At 47.0% G+C, this 17,813-nt stretch overlaps 1 protein-coding gene across 1 annotated transcript in view; it reads left to right on the forward strand.

The window, feature by feature from the left end:
- The window catches only part of LOC138295328 (uncharacterized), a 298,639-nt gene that overhangs the window by 103,536 nt on the left and 177,290 nt on the right, over nt 1-17,813 (forward strand). The window contains exons 6-7 of the mRNA XM_069233552.1: nt 1,688-1,804; nt 2,630-2,698. Of these exons, the coding sequence (XP_069089653.1) occupies nt 1,688-1,804; nt 2,630-2,698 (186 nt within the window). The remainder of the gene's footprint in view (nt 1-1,687; nt 1,805-2,629; nt 2,699-17,813) is intronic.

Here is a 17,813-nt window from a genome sequence, read left to right on the forward strand (position 1 = left end):
CTTCCTTTTGCTATTACTGCATATTTTTGGTATTGTGTACATATATCTTGTGTATATAACTTATCCTCATACTGAGGGTACTCACTGAGATACTTTTGGCATATTGTCATAAAAATAAAGTACCTTTATTTTTAGTATATCTGTGTATTGTGTTTTCTTATGATATTGTGCATATGACACCAGTGGTATAGTAGGAGCTTTGCATGTCTCCTAGTTCAGCCTAAGCTGCTTTGCTATAGCTACTTTCTATCAGCCTAAGCTGCTAGAAACACCTCTTCTACACTAATATGGGATAACTGGACCTGGTAAAGAGTGTAAGTACCCCTTGGTACCCACTACAAGCCAGGCCAGCCTCCTACATTGGCTGTGCAGCGGTGGGATAAGTACTTGTAACTACTTACCACTTTGTCATATTGTACTTTTCATAAGAGAATAATATACAAAACAAGTTCAGTGTATCTACACCTAACCAAAAACTTTTGCTTTTCTTCTCTTACACTATCTGCTAAGTGCTGAAAAGTACCTCTAAAACTTTCTAAAAGTTTCAAAAAGTTGAAAAAGGATTTTTTTCTGTTCTTTAAAAAGTCCTGAAAGTATTTGTCTCTTTTATCTGTCTCTAAACTTTCTTCTATCATGTCTGGTGTAGGAACTCCTCTTAATTTAGTCAATACAACTTATTAGCACCTTAACTTTAAGAGCCTAAGGAGTCTCTGCATTGAGAGAGGTTTAGTGGTAGGAAAGAACCCTTCTAGAGATTTGCTGTCTAATATGCTTGTTGAGAATGATAAGGCCCCGGGTGGCACCTCATCGGAAAAGTTAGTAGACAGCTCACACTCTGACTCAGGGGAGCCCCTTGAGGTAGTGGTACAGGGTTCTCTTCCTAATCTGCCCCTTAGCAGAACACCTGGCATAGCTGGTAGTAATAGAATCTCCCATCACAGTAGGGATGTTTTTGTTCCTGGAGGCCAGGTTGTTAGGGTGCCAACTGTTAGGGACAGGTCTCCCTCTGCTCATTCAAAATATTCTTCTGTGTCAAAACATTCCCAACCCACCCACCCTGATGACAAAATGTTAGAAAGGGAACTCAATAAGTTGAGAGTGTAAGAGACCAGGCTGAAGCTTAAACAGCAACAGCTGGCTCTAGACAGGGAATCCCTAGACTTAGAAAAAGAGAGACAGAGGTTGGGATTTGGACCCCATGGTGGCAGCAGCAGTATTCCTGATAGCAATCCTGTGAGAGATCATGATTCTAGGAATCTGCATAAGATAGTTCCCCCTTACAAGGAGGGAGATGACATTAACAAGTGGTTTGCTGCACTTGAGAGGGCCTGTATGGTATAGGGGGTCCCTCAAAGGCAGTGGGCTGCTATCCTATGGCTATCTTTCAGTGGAAAGGGTAGGGATAGGCTCCTTACAGTTAAAGAAAGTGATGCCAATAATTTTACAGTTTTGAAGAATGCACTCTTAGATGGATTTGGCTTAACCACTGAACAATACAGGATTAAGTTCAGAGAAACCAGAAAGGAGTCCTCACAAGACTGGGTAGACTTTGTTGACTATTCAGTGAAGGCCTTGGAGGGGTGGTTACATGGCAGTAAAGTTTCTGACTATGAAAGCCTGTACAATCTAATCCTGAGAGAGCATATTCTGAATAACTGTGTGTCTGATTTGTTACACCAATATATAGTGGACTCAGATCTGACCTCTTCTGAAGAATTGGGAAACAAGGCAGACAAATGGGTCAGAACAAGAGTGAACAGAAAAGTTCATACAGGGGGTGACAAGGATTGCAAGAAGAAAGATGGTAAGTCTTCAGACAAGGGTGGGGACAAATCTAAAAATGAGTCTTCATCAGGCCCACAAAAACACTCTGGTGGGGATGGTGGGTCCAAACCCTCTTCTAATCAAGTAAAAAAACCCTGGTGCTATTTATGTAAAGTTAAAGGTCATTGGACAACTGATGCCAATTGTCCAAAGAAAAGCACCAAGCCTCCCACTACCACAATCCCTACTGCAACCTCTAGTGCCCCTAGTAATAGCAGTGGTGGTGGGAGCAAACCTACTAATAGCCGATCCAAGGGAGTAGCTGGGCTCACTCTTGGTAATTTAGTTTGGGTTTGTCTTGTTAGGGAGACCACAGAGGCTGTGTTAGTCTCTAAAGGTGTCATTGATTTGGCCACCTTGGTTGCTTGTCCCCTTAATATGGATAAGTACAAGCAACTGCCCCTAATCAATGGTGTTGAGGTTCAGGCCTACAGGGACACAGGTGCCAGTGTTACCATGGTAATAGAGAAACTGGTACACCCTGAAAAACAACTACTTGGTCACCAGTACCAAGTGGCAGACGCTCATAAAAACTCTCTTAGCCACCCCATGGCTGGTGTGAATCTCAACTGGGGGGGGGCGGTTACTGGTCTGTGGGGGATTGGGGTTGTTATCTTGGATACAGAGAACACAGACGCAGATTTTTAACCCTTAACAGGGGTTTTTCTTTCTTTATTTTAAGTTCTAGGAGAGGTGGAACACAGTGATAGGATGGTAGCCTTTTTTTCCTCTCATTTGTTGCTCTTCCTCCAATCTGTAGGACTTTGCAGGTCTTTAATGGTTTCCTTAAATTTTTCTTTTCCAGGTGGCGAGTTTCAGGTGTCCTCCCCTGGGTCCACGATTTCCCTCGGAAGAACAAAAGAGGATACAGCAGGTAAGTGGGACGGTATTTTCTTGGTCTACTGATTTCTGTGATTAGTGAGGGGAGGGGTGGAGCTGTGAGGGAGTAGTGAGGGACTAACAAAACAAACACTAATAGGTCTTGTGGAATTTTTACTTTAGTGGGATGGTTAGGATTTTGTGAGGAGGAGGGGGTTTTTGATCTCTCTATTAGTCGAGTGGCAGGGTGCCCTGGGAGTTTCCCCCGTCTTTCACCTCCTGTCTTTTCCCACCCTCTCTCTCTCTCTCCCCCTCCCCTTCTTTCCCCTTATTGTTGCTGCCCTTAAAAAGGGTCCGTACCTTGTGCAGCCACGACCCTCCTGGGCCGTGGCAGGCTGCTTCGTGTCCTCTTTGTCTTTCTGCTCCGGCCGTCTTTTCTGTGTCGGGATCTTCTCTCCGCTCCTGGTCTCCTCGTTCGGGTGCTCAATGGAAATCCTTTGGCTCCGGTTTCTCCTCTCTCCTCTTGTTCGCGGCGTCTTCATTATTTAAAGTTCCGGCAACCCGGAAGTCTGGGGCCAATTGCCGTCTCCGCCTCTACGCGTCTCCATGCCGACGTGGGCGGAAGTCGGGGAAGGTGCCGGGCGAACGCCAATTCTGGATGTTCGTAGGCGAGGCGAGCGACGCCCGCCTACATGGTCCAAAGAAAGTTGTGGTTGCCTCAGATTTACCTGTAGACTGTCTACTAGGGAATGATTTAGAGACAGCTTGGGCAGAAGTGGAGTTGGAGGCTCATGCAGCAATGCTGGGCATTCCTGTGCATATTTATTTTTGCTTTGACAAGGGCTCAGGCCAAAAAGCAAAACGAACAGGGTGACTTGGATCCTGGAACATTGGACCAAGTGCTCCCTAAAGCTAGGGTTAGTAAGGGTAAATCCCTACCCACTATCCCTCCCTCTACTGATGATTCTACTTCTGAGGAAGAAGAATTTCCCCCCTGTGCAGAACCTTCACCAGAGGAGCTGGAAGCAGACACTGCTGAGCTTTTGGGTGGAGGGGGACCTGCCAGGGAGGAGCTGAGTGTGGCACAGCAATCCTGTCCCACATTAGAGGGTCTCAGACAGCAAGCTGCAAACAACAAAATGGGGATGTCAGTGACTCACATAGAGTTGACTGAGAGGACAACCTCTTGTACACAGAGGCAAGAGATCCAAAACCTGGAGCAGCCAGGAGATTGGTCATTCCCCTGCAGTACAGAGAGTTCCTCCGAACTCTGGCACACAACATTACCTTGGCTGGACATTTGGGTCAGATTAAAACATAGGAAAGGCTTGTCCCCCTGTTTCACTGGCCTAGGATGTCAGAGGACACAAAAGATTTTTGTAAGTCTTGCGTGACCTGCCAAGCCAGTGACAAGACTGGTGGCAATCCAAAGGCTCCCCTTATTCCACTGCCTGTGGTTGGGGTTCCCTTTGAAAGGGTAGGGGTTGACATAGTTGGCCCCCTTGGCCCTCCTACTGCTTCAGGTAATAGGTTTATCTTGGTGGTAGTGGACCATGCCACAAGATATCCTGAAGCTATTCCTCTAAGGACCACTACAGCTCCTGCAGTGGCAAAAACCCTCCTGGGAATCTTTTCCAGGGTGGGTGTCCCAAAAGAGGTTGTATCAGACAGGGGTAGCAACTTTAATTCTGCATACTTGAAGGCCATGTGGAAGGAATGTGGTGTAACATACAAATTCACCACAGCTTATCATCCACAAACAAATGGACTGGTAAAGAGGTTTAATAAAACTCCCAAAGGAATGATAATGGGACTCCCTGAAAAACTCAGGGGAAGATGGGATGTCCTGTTACCTTGCCTCCTTTTCACTTACAGGGAGGTATCCCAGAAAGGAGTGGGCTTCAGCCCCTTTGAACTCCTATTTGGGCACCCTGTAAGAGGTCCTCTAACACTTATGAAGGAGGTTTGGGAACAACCTTCAAAAGCTCCTAAGCAAGATATAGTGGACTATGTACTTGGCCTAAGATCCAGAATGGCAGAGTACATGAAAAAGGCCAGTAAAACCTTCAGGCCAGCCAAGAGCTCCAAAAGCAATGGCATGACCAGAAGGCTGTTCTGATTCAGTACCAACCAGGACAGAAGGTGTGGGTACTGGAGCCTGTGGCCCCAAGAGCACTCCAAGACAAATGGAGTGGACCCCATCTCATTGTTGAAAAGAAGGGCGAGGTCACCTACTTGGTTGACCTGGGCACTGCCAGGAGTCCCCTTAGGGTGCTCCATGTCAATCGCCTAAAACCCTACTATGACAGGGCTGATCTCACCCTGATTATGGAAACAGATGAAGGACAGGAAGAAGAGAGTGACCCTCTCCCTGATCTCTTCTCTTCCACAGAACAGGATGCTCTAGTGGAAGGTGTAGTTTTGGCAGACTGTCTCACTGCTGAGCAGAAAGACAACTGCATAAATCTCCTAGGTCAGTTTTCTGAACTCTTTTCTACTGTGCCAGGCACCACTTCTTGGTATGAGCACACTATAGATACTGGGGACAGCATGCCTGTCAAAAGTAAGATCTATAGGCAGCCTGACCATGTCAGGGACTGCATAAAACAAGAAGTTCAGAAAAGGTTTGAACTAGGAGTGGTTGAACATTCTGAAAGCCCATGGGCCTCCCCTGTGGTGCTTGTACCGAAGCCTCACTCAAAAGATGGGAAAAGGGAGATGAGGTTTTGTGTAAATTACAGAGGTCTCAACGAGGTAACAAAAAATGATGCTCACCCTATACCCAGGGCAGTTGAGCTCATAGATACACTGGCATCTGCCAAGTATCTAAGCACCTTTGATTTGACTGCAGGGTATTGGCAGATCAAGTTATCAGAGGATGCTAAAGCAAAAACAGCATTTTCAACTATTGGAGGGCACTACCAATTCACAGTAATGCCCTTTGGTTTGAAAAATGCACTTGCCATGTTTCAGAGGTTGGTGAACACAGTCCTGCAAGGGTTGGAGGCTTTTAGTGCAGCATATTTGGACGATATAGCTGTTTTAGCTCCACCTGGGATGTTCACCTGGTCCACCTGTGGAAAGTTTTAGAGGCCCTGCAAGAGGCAGGCCTCACTATCAAGGCTTCAAAGTGCCAGATAGAGCAGGGGAAAGTGGTTTATCTGGGACACCTGGTAGTTGGAGAACAGATTGCACCACTTCAGGGAAAAATCCATACAATCATGGATTGGGTTCCCCCTACAACTCAGACCCAGGTAAGAGCCTTCCTAGGCCTCACTGGGTATTACAGGAGATTCATTAAAAACTATGGCTCCATTGCAGCCCCACTTAATGATCTCACTTCCAAGAAAATAACTAAAAAGGTATTGTGGACAGCTAGCTGTCAGAAAGCTTTTGAGGAGCTCAAACAGGCCATGTGCACTGCACCTGTCCTAAAAAGCCCATGTTACTCCAAGAAATTCATTGTTCAAACTGATGCATCTGAATTAGGGGGAGGGGCAGTCTTATCACAATTCAATTCTGAGGGCCAGGATCAACCCATTGCTTTTATCAGCAGGAGGTCGACCCCTAGAGAAAAGCGTTGGTCTGCTATAGAGAGGGAGGCCTTTGCTGTGGTCTGGGCACTGAAGAAGTTGAGGCCATACCTGTTTGGCACTCACTTCATTGTTCAGACAGACCACAAACCTGTACTTTGGCTAAAACAAATGAAAGGTGAAAACCCTAAATTGTTGAGGTGGTCCATATCTCTACAGGGAATGGACTATACAGTGGAACATAGACCTGGGAGTACCCACTCCAATGCAGATGGACTCTCCAGATATTTCCACTTAGACAATGAAGACTCATCAGGTCATGGCTAGTCTTATTTTCCTTCGTTTGGGTGGGGGTTGTGTAGGAAAGTACCATCTTGCCTGGCATGTTACCCCCATATTTCACTGTATATATGTTGTTTTAGTGTATGTGTCACTGGGACCCTGCCAGCCAGGGCCCCAGTGCTCATAGGTGTGCCCTATATGTGTTCCCTGTGTGATGACTAACTCTCACTGAGGCTCTGCTAACCAGAACCTAAGGGGTTATGCTCTCTCTGCTTTCCAAATTGTCACTAACAGGCTAGTGACCAATTTCACCAATTCACATTGGTATACTGGAACATCATTATAATTCCCTAGTATATGGTACTCAGGTACCCAGGGTATTGGGGTTCCAGGAGATCCCTATGGGCTGCAGTATTTCTTTTGCCACCCATAGGGAGCTCTGACAATTCTTACACAGGCCTGCCACAGCAGCCTGAGTGAATTAACGTCCATGTTATTTCACAGCCATTTACCACTGTACTTAAATAACTTATAAGTCACCTATATGTCTAACTTTCACCTGGTGAAGGTTGGGTGCAAAATTACTTAGTGTGTGGGCACCCTGGCACTACCCAAGGTGCCTCACATCGTTCAGGGCAAATTCCCCGGACTTTGTGAATGCCGGGACACAATTTCACGCGTGCCCTATACATAGGTCACTACCTATGTATAGCGTCACAATGGTAACTCCGAACATGGCCACGTAACATGTCTAAGATCATGGAATTGTCACCCCAATGCCATTCTGGCATTGGGGAGACAATTCCATGATTCCCCGAGTCTCTAGCACAGACCCGGGTACTGCCAAACTGCCTTTCCTGGGGTTTCACTGTAGCTGCTGCCAACCCCTCAGACAGGTTTCTGCCCTCCTGGGGTCCAGCCAGGCCTGGCCCAGGAAGGTAGAACAAAAGACTTCCTCAGAGAGAGGGTGTTACACCCTCTCCCTTTGGAAAAAGGTGTCAGGGCTGGGGAGGAGTAGCCTCCCCCAGCCTCTGGAAATGCTTTGATGGGCACAGATGGTGCCCATCTCTGCATAAGCCAGTCTACACCAGTTTAGGGATCCCCCAGCCCTGCTCTGGCGCGAAACTGGACAAAGGAAAGGGGAGTGACCACTCCCCTGACCTGCACCTCCCAGGGGAGGTGCCCAGAGCTCCTCCAGTGTGCCCCAGACCTCTGCCATGTTGGATTCAGAGGTGTGCTGGCACACTGGACTGCTCTGAGTGGCCAGGGCCAGCAGGTGACGTCAGAGACTCCTTCTGATAGGCTCTTACCTGTGTTACTAGCCTATCCTCCTTCCTAGGTAGCAAAACCTCCTTTTCTGGCTATTTAAGGTCTCGGCTTTGGGGAATTCTTCAGATACCGAATGCAAGAGCTCACCATAGTTCCTCTGCACTTCTCTCTTCACCTTCTGCCAAAGGATTGACCGCTGACTGCTCAGGACGCCTGCAAAACCGCAACAAAGTAGCAAAGACGACTACTGAAACCTTGTATCGCTTCATCCTGCCGGCCTTCTCTGCTGTTTCCTGGTGGTGCATGCTCTGGGGGTAGCCTGCCTCCTTCTTGCACCAGGAGCTCTGAAGAAATCTCCTGTGGGTCAACGGAATCTTCCCCCTGCAACCGCAGGCAACAAACGACTGCATCACCTGTCCTCTGGGTCCCCTCTCAGCATGACGAGCGTGGTCCCTGGAACTCAGCAACTCTGTCCAAGTGACTCCCACAGTCCAGTGACTCTTCAGGCCAAGTTTGGCGGGGGTAAGTCTTTGCCTCTCCACGCTAGACTGCATTGCTGGGTAACGAGTGATTTGCAGCTGCTCCGGCTCCTGTGCACTCTTCTAGGATTTCCTTTGTGGACAGCCAAGCCTGGGTCCCCGACACTCTAACCTGCAGTGCACAACCTTCTGAGTTGTCCTCCGGCGTCATGGGACTCACGTTTCTGACTTTGGGTGGACTCCGGTTCACTCCTCTTCTAAGTGCCTGATCCGGTATTTCTGTGGGTGCTGCTTGCTTCTGTGAGGGCTCCCTGACTTGCTGGGCGCCCCCTCTGTCTCCTCATCCAAGTGGCGACATCCTGGTCCGTCCTGGGCCACAGCAGCATCCAAAAACCCTCACCACAAACCTTGCAGCTAGCAAGGCTTGTTTGTGGTCTTTCTGCGTGGGAACACCTCTGCAAGCTTCTTCACGGCGTGGGACATCCATCCTCCAAAGGGGTACTTCCTAGTCCTTTTCGTTCTTGCAGAAACCAAAGCTTCTTCTATCCGGTGTCAGCTTCTTTGCACCCTCAGCTGGCATTTCCTGGGCATCTGCCCACTCTCGACATTGTCGCGACTCTTGGACTTGGTCCTCTTGTTTCACAGGTACTCAGGTCCGGAAATCCACTGTTGTTGCTTTGCTGGTGTTGGTCTTCCTTGTAGAAACCCCCTATCACGACTTCTGTACTCTCTGGGGGTTATAGGTGCACTTTACACCTATTTTTCAGGGTCTCTGGGTGGGCTATTTTTCTAACCCTCACTCTTTTCTTACAGCCCCAACGACCCTCTACAAGATCACATAGGTTTGGGGTCCATTTGTGGATCGCATTCCACTTTTGGAGTATATGGTTTGTGTTGCCCCTATACCTATGTGCTCATATTGCAATCTTCTGTAACTTTACATTGCTTGCATTGCTTCCTTTTGCTATTACTGCATATTTTTGGTATTGTGTACATATATCTTGTGTATATTTGGCATCCTCATAGTGAGGGTACTCACTGAGATACTTTTGGCATATTGTCATAGAAATAAAGTACCTTTATTTTTAGTATATCTGTGTATTGTGTTTTCTTATGATATTGTGCATATGACACCAGTGGTATAGTAGGAGCTTTGCATGTCTCCTAGTTCAGCCTAAGCTGCTCTGCTATAGCTACCTTCTATCAGCCTAAGCTTCTAGAAACACCTGGTCTACACTAATAAGTGATAACTGGACCTGGTACAGAGTGTAAGTACCCCTTGGTACCCACCACAAGCCAGGCCAGCCTCCTACAGACACCTACTGCAAAGGGATACAGAAGTGCTGCCAGCAATCATGTGGTTATGGGTGTACAAACCCTGTGAGCAAAGGTACAGTACCAATCCAAACCTGTCTATAAATAAGGGCATGGATTAAGGCACATATTTATACTTGTTTTGCGCTGAATTTGGGTCTTTTTTTAATACAAATTTGGTGCAAAACTGACTCGACATTTATACGTTGGCGCTAGACCCATCTAGCACCAAGGTTATGGAGTTAAAGTCATTTTTTGGACCTGGAAACCTACCTTGCGTCAATGAGATGCAAGGTAGGCATTCCCGCGCAAAAAATGACTCTATGGCCTTAGCGCCATATTTATTCCCTGTATTAAAATCACGCATGGGGGGAGGAGGGGTCAAATAATGGTGCATAGCTTGCTTTGCACCAATATTTAATGCCCCATTTTTTTGATGTTAGCCTACCCTTTGCACCAGCTTGCACCATTCCATAAATATGGTGCCCTGCTGGCGCACAAGAATGGTGCAAGCCGGTGCAAAACTTTTTGATGCTAAACTGCCTTAGTGCAGTTTTGCACCATAAAGTATAAATATGCCCCTAAGTGATCAGACACTATTATGGTTTTTTAGATAATGTAATGTGTTGATGTGCACTTGTCTGCAAGATGCAGATCATGTTAGAATCCCAATGGTCCCAAATCCGGCCATTAAACTTACAAAGTTGTGACAAAATTACCATGTGTATTCCTAATTGTACCCCTGCTGCAAAATTTGGAAAAAACCTAGACATTATAGAGTATTTCTCATTATTAAAATGCACACTTGATCATTCCAAATGAGTTATAAGTAGATACCTGGCTTCATCAGGTGTTGGGCTGTTGTTAGATCAAAACATGTAGCTTTTTGTACCATATTTACTTTCACTGGAAGTCTTGCTTCTGGTGTGGAACCAGTCCAATAGCTATGAAAATATCTGTATTGCAGCAAAGTGCACCATTATACATAGCAGGAGTGTAGGTGATGGGATCTCCCTCTTTAATCCCCCTGGATTATTTTGCTTTTAGACTTCGACCTTTACAGTGTGTAAGTCTCACTACACAAGTTTCACTCACTGTAAATTCTGTGTAAACAGACAAAGAGTATTAACCACCAGTGTTTAAGATAAATCTGCTGCACAGCTAGGGCAAGAGACTCCGGGCTAGTCACATGTGAAAAAAAGGGCACATGAATATGTGCACTTGTGTGGACTGTGTGAGTGGCATTTGAACCATGTGAAGCCCCATATCTGCGCAAAGGTAGCCTGAGGGAAGATGTGGTGACCTTCTATTGGCCAAGAGTCCTGGCTTCTAGAACGTTCCACCCCCAACTTGAAAACTCCTACACAAGGGAGAGACTGATGTACAGACATTAGACCTGGGGGTTACAGCAGTAGAAGAATGTCCAGCTGGAAGAAGCCACCTGATGAAACTGCAAGGATGGTATGAAGGACTAGAGTGGTTTTCTCCAGGACCAGTGGTGCTGGCCCATTTATGACCTCTAAGGAACAATAGGAGGAATGGACCTACTATGGGACTCGGAAGGGTTTGCCTGAGAATTCTGTGGATTAGTTCTGCAGCTGGTGTTCCCTATCAGGCCAATTGCTACTGACTCCACAGACATCTAGGTGCCTTGCAAGATGACTAAAGCAAGGTTGCCTGGAGAGTGTGGCAGAGGGTATTCAATTTGTTGGTTTCTGAGAAGGCTATGCAAGATGCTCACACAAGCAGGAAAAAGCACCAGGAGTCAGGCAGTGGACAGGTCTTATGCAGGGAGCTAGGAAATACAGTTCTTAACCAAAAGTGTCCGTTGCATGCTGGAAGGCTTGAAAAACATGCTAGTGGTGATCATAGCTGGCTACCAGGAACACACGGAGCCAAAATAAATAGAAATTGACTGTATGGGTGGGACATATCTGCAATTAAAGCTCAGTTTCTGGTAGACACCCAGCATGAAATGGAGCATTCACACTCTACTGCAAAACCTTGAAAACCCAATGCCCTAAAGGTCACTGCAACTTTCCTCTTCCAGTAAGTGAATGGGGAGGTAGCCTGTGTAGAGCTTTATCCCCTGAGCATAATTATGCCTCCCTTCCTATGTCTCCACCCCTAAAGACATCATCTGCCGCATCCCCCAGGGCTTCTCCCTCAGCCCTATCCTCTTCAACATCTACATGACCTCCTTAGCCAACATTGCATGTATCTACTGACTCAACATAATCTTCTATGCTGATGGCACCCAGCACGTCCTCTCCCTCACTGACAATGCAACCTCCACATACACCAACTTCTAAAACACCATGACCAACATTGCCACCTGGATGAAGACCAACTGCCTCAAGCTGAACTCAGGCGAAACATGGATCCTCACATTCAGAAACAAGCCATCCCCATGGGATGACTTGTGGTGGTCCACCACCCTCGGCCCCTCTCCCACACTCTCCAACCACGCATGCAACCTCAGAATAATCCTGGTTACCCGACTCACTTTGAAAAAACAAATCAACGCTGTGTCCTCCGCCTGCTTCCACACATTCCGGATGCTCCGCAAGATGTTCCACTGGATTCCCCTCTTAACCGAGAAAACAGTCATCCAGGATCTCAAAAAAATCCGCCTCGACAATGGTAACGCACTCCATGCCAGCTCACTACCCACCTCCAGACCATCCAAAGCACTGCAGCAAGTTCTCAACCTCATCAGAAGAACCAGCATCTCTCCACACCTCAGGGCCCTCAATTGGCTCCCCGAACAGCACAGATGTCTTCAAGCTCCTCACCCACGCCTACAAGGCCCCCTTCAACGCCAGACCCACCTATCTCAACAACCGCCTCACCTTTCACCAACCTAACAGAGCATTCAATCATCAACCTGTGCCCAGGCCCATGTACCCAAATCCATAGTGAACTACTCTGAAAGGTGATCTTTTTTCCTCGCCCCCAGACTGGAACAACCTTCCCCTTCACCTATGCACATCCCCCTTAATGGAGAACTTCAGAAAGCAGCTCAAGACGTGGATTTTTGACTGCCATGTCCCACTGGGCCTGACCCACAGCACCACCACAGTGCCTGGAGACCCCCCCTGGGTGATAATCCTGCGCTCAAATGAACCACCTGATTGATTGATGCCCCAGGGACAACCGTCTCCACTCAGATCTATGCATAAACAAACCATCTGGGGACCCTTATCCAGAGGCACATTGTCCGCCCCCATGCCTATCTGGGGAGGTTGGGTGCCATAGCTTGTTTATGTATGCCAGTAGCCAGTGAAGGCAGGGGACTTATTGCTTCTGTCTGTGGGCTAGAGCCAAGGAACAGTTGTGGCTCCCACTACAGGAAGGGTGCTCCTAACTGCCCCAATTGGAAAAAGAGGTTGTGGGAAAACCCTACTGAACAAGTCCATAATATTAAAAGAAATACAAGTAACGTGGAAGCCACTTATTAAATATTCATCACCTGGTGGCAGAAGTGCCACAAAAGCATTAGTGATGACACTTTCAATGGAAAACTTGCTTCCTTGTAGACATCAGCAGAATGCAGAAACACCACCAACATTTTGGAAATGTGTTGTGGGTGGGGAACTGCATGGATTGCAGCACCCTTCCAGAAGAGGCCCCAACAAAAGTCACCTTAACTCTCCCATATAGTTTTAATTATGCCACTGGTAAGAGGTTTTGCTACTTTTCCAAGCTTTCGAGCAGCTTTGGCCCATAGGCTCTAGAATGTGAAGACCTCTGTTGAGGGGTCCTATAGTTGTAGAAGCACTTTAATAAAAGTAAAACAAACTCCATGTCATATTTTTTTTTAATGTAATGTTTTGTTGACAATATTAATAATTAACAATGCACAGTTGTATATTGCTATGAAAAGTACTTAATATTGGCACTGTTCCAAATTGATTTCAACGGTGTTGCAGTGGTGAACTATAACATGTTAACATGTTTTCTACATTTGCTAGTAGGATGATAATATGACACAGCCGAAAGGCATGTCTTCTTGATACTGATAGTCAGAGAAAGCTAATAGGTCTGCCTTACTGAAACTGACACCCTCTTGTATGACATTTTGTGTAGTATAGGCAAAGAAAATTATAATTATATGATTTAGGACTTGCTAGGCCTGTACAGTATTATGAGGGTAAGGCTAAAAGTATTTCCATCTACCTTACTGCACTTTTTTCTGTAATTCATTATCCTAGGTATAACCTCCACCATCAGTGATGGAATAAGTGTGGTCATAGCACCATAGCAGTGTACATTTTACTTAGGACAGCTATGTATAACTGGTGAATTTCAGTGTTTTTTCTGTTTTTAAGTTGTTTGTTTTTTCTATTTAGAAGACCTGTGTATAAGACCACTTTAACCTAGGTTGCTTACAGTGAATTCCAAGATTTTTTAATGAAAGTTAAAATAATACTACCTTACTTACATATAACCTCACTTTAAAATCAGTTTCTTTTCAGTGAATTTCTGCTTTTTTAAAGTAGTCACCCCCTTGCGCAGCCTTAGGCTGTACCCAGCAGGAGGTAGACTGTATGGTCTGGCAGAGCACCACCACACGTTGGTGCCAAACTCCCCACACATGTGACTTGCAATCATGTATGTCATGGGTTGGATGCAGGGGCTGGCATGTGGTCATGCCGTGTGCCAACCCCCATGGGTGGGAAAATCCCTGTCACACATAACCTTTACACATGTGTGTTAGAAATTGTTTTTTTTGGTTGGCAGTCAGGTTACACCCTGTCCAAGAAATGACCCTCACTCCAGTCAGGGTAAAAGAGAATCACCCTCAGTTAACCCCTGCTCACCCCCTTGGTAGCTTGCACAAGCAGGCAGGCTTAACTTCAAAAGCAATGTGTAAAGTATTTGTACCAACACACACAGTAATACAATGAAAACACTACAAAATAACACAACACAGGTTTAGAAAAATAGTTAATATTTATCTGAACAAAATAAGACCAAATAGGATAAAATCCACAACATACAGTTAAAAAATATGAATTTAACACTTAAAAGCATGAAAACAGTGCCTTGAGGCATAAATACTGCAAGATGGTATTATGCGATGTCGTGATGGAGCTGTTTCCTACAATGCACCGCCAATGGCGTTGTTTACGGAGTTGTTCGAACTCCAAGTACAGTACCTTAAGAAACAAATAGAAAAAAGGCTGATGCACGGAGTTGGGCAGAGCGGTGGTGCTGGGTCCAATGCTACATCAGTTATGGTGCCACGGGACAGAAGGACAGAGGCGTCACGCAGCGGGGTCGGGCCCTCACTACAGGTCCGTTTAGGTGAAGCGGTATCAGATGCAAAGTCGGTCCCTTCGTTCTGACAGATCCAAAGTCCGGCGGAGTCACGATGCTGCAGGGCAACCTCACCGGGTTGTGATGATGTCACAGGGCTGCAGGCGCTGCAATGGCATCGGGCCGTCATGGATGTTGGACTTACGACACGCCAGTGTCAGCGAAGTCGGGAGGGATCAGCAGCTGCAGCGATGTGAGGCCTACAGAGTTGTCAGACTTCTACAAGGTCAATAGCCTTGGGGCAGGTGGCGTTGTAGTTCCGGGGTAGTGCCATCAGCTTACTGGGTCATCAGCATCGCACTCAGTGAGGTCCACGGCCTCGGGGCAAGCAGCGTCATGGTTCCAGGCAGCAGCATCTTTTGCGAAGTCGCACAGCATCGTCCAACGTCGTTAGACTGGTTTCTGTCCAGGAAATCACTTCCAGGGGTCCAGGAACTGGAATGGCACCCTCTTGCAAGCTAGAGTCCACAGCAAGTAGACTCAGGTCTGGCTGGTGAAGCCTTTGCTGTCCCTGAGGTTTCAAAACAGGAGGCAATCTCTAATCCAAGCCATTAGAGTTACTTCTCAAGCAGGAATATACCACAAGGTCCAGTCTCCGTCCCCTTGCACAGGCAGAAGCAGCAACTGCAGGATATCCCAACACAGCATAGTCACAGGCCAGGGCAGTACTTTTCCTCAGCTTTTCTCCAGGCAGAGGTTCCTCTTGAATCCTTGAAGTAATCTAATTTTCAGGGGTTTTGGGTCAACTACTTATACTCCTTTCTGCCTTTGAAGTAGGTAAACTTCAAAGAAAAGTCTCTCTTGTTTGAAAGCTCCTGCCTTGCCCAGGCTAGGCCCCAGACACACACTAGGGGGTTGGAGACTCCATTGTGTGAGGGCAGGCACAGCCTTTCAGGTGTAAGTGACCACTCCTCCCCTGAGCACAGATGGCCCATCAGGATATGCAGGCTACACCCCAGCTCCCTTTGTTTCACTGTCTAGAGAGAAGTGCCAACAGTTCAACTGTCAAACTGACCCAGACAGGGAATCCACAAACAAGCAGAGTCACAGAACGGTTTAAACAAGAAAATGCCTACTTTCTAAAAGTGGCATTTTCAAACACACAATCTAAAAACCAACTTTACTAAAATATGTATTTTTAAATTGTGAGTTCAGAGACCCCAAACTCCACATTTCTATCTGCTCCTAAAGGGAATTTGAGCTTTAATAACATTTAAAGCTAGCCCCTATGTTAACCTATGAGAGAGATAGGCCTTGCAACAGTGAAAAACAAATTTGGCAGTATTTCACTGTCAGGACATGTAAAACACATAAGTACATTCCCACCTTTAACATACACTGCACCCTGCCCATGGGGCTACCTAGAGCCTACCTTAGGGGTGCCTTGCATATATAAATAGGGATGGTTTAGGCTTGGCAAGTGGGTACACTTGCCAAATCGAATTGGCAGTTGAAAACTGCAAAGTCGCTGCAGTGCAGGTCTGAGCCATGTTTACAGGGCTACTAATGTGGGTGGCACAACCAGTGCTACATGCCCACTAGTAGCATTTAATTTACAGGCCCTGGCATACTGGCCTTCCATCCATCCTAGTTTATGGTACCTAGGTACTCAGGGCATTGGAGTTGCAGGGGATCCCTATAGGCTGCAGCAATTATTCTGTCACCTATAGAGAGCCCATGCAAAGGGTTCTGCAGGCCTGCCATTGCAGTCTGCGTGAACAGGGTGCATGCACCCATTTTCACTATAGATCAATGCACCAGGTCACTATAAGTCACCCCTATGGTAGGCCCTCTCAGCCCAGGGAACAGGATGCATGTACCTGTGTGTGAGGGCACCCCTGCACTAGCAGAGGTGCCCTCACAAACTTCAGAAAACTTTCCTGGACTTTGTGAATGCAGGAACGCCATTTTACGTGTGTACTGGACATAGGTCACTACCTATGTCCAGCTACATAATGGTAACTCTGGATCTAGGCATGTTTTGTATCAAACATGTTGGAATCATCCCCCAATATTTTTGTAAGTATTGGTTGCATGATTCCAGGCACTCTGGGGGTTTCTTAGAGGACCCCCAGCATTGCTTCCACATCCTTCTGAGGTTTTCCAGGCAGCCTGAGCTGCTGCCACCCCTCAGACAGGTTTCTGCCCTCCTGTTGCTGACCAAGGCCAGGAAGGCAGAGCAAAGGATTTCCTTTGGGACAGGGGTGCTACACCCTATCCCTTAGGAAATAGGTGCTAAATGGCTTGGGAGGGGTAGCTTCACCAAGCCAGTGGTATGCTTTCGAGGGCCACTTTTGGATGAATAAACCAGCCTACACCAGTTCAGGGACCTCCAGTCCCTGCTCAGGCACAAAACAGGACAATGGAAAGGGGAGTGACTACTCCCCTATCCATCAGCACCCCAGGGGTGGTACCCAGAGCTCCTCCAGAGGGTCCCTGGGTTTTGCCATCTTGAATCCAAGGTTGACAGGGAACTCTGGGAGCATCTGAGTGGCCAGGCCAGGCAGGTGACATCAGAGCCCCCTCCTGATAGGTGGTCCCCCAGCTAGGTGACCAATCCCCCTTTCAGGTCTCTCTTTTGGGTGATTCCTCAGATTCGACTTGCAAGATTCCAGCAAGATCCCTCTGCATCACTTACTTCTACCTCTGACCAAAGAAACTGCTCCTGGACTCTCTAGGACCCGACAATCTGCAACAAAGACAAAGACTTTGCCTGCAACATTGTTTCTCTGGCCCCTTCCAGCTTTTGCAACATTTCCCCGGTTGTGCATCCTCTGCGGACAGCCCGTCTTCAGTCTGCACAGGAAAGAAGAAGGACTCTCCCTTGAAGTGAAGGAGTCACTCCCCTGCATCTGCAGGCAGCAACAGCAACAACAACTGGCTGCTTGAATCCCCTCTCCTGCTGAGCTGCGTGGATCCTGCAACAAAGGAAGTGGTCAGAAGTGGGTCAGACAGTCCTCTCTACCAGCTG

This window comes from Pleurodeles waltl, chromosome 5 (assembly GCF_031143425.1).
Source record: "Pleurodeles waltl isolate 20211129_DDA chromosome 5, aPleWal1.hap1.20221129, whole genome shotgun sequence".
Classification (NCBI taxonomy): Eukaryota; Metazoa; Chordata; class Amphibia; order Caudata; family Salamandridae; genus Pleurodeles; species Pleurodeles waltl.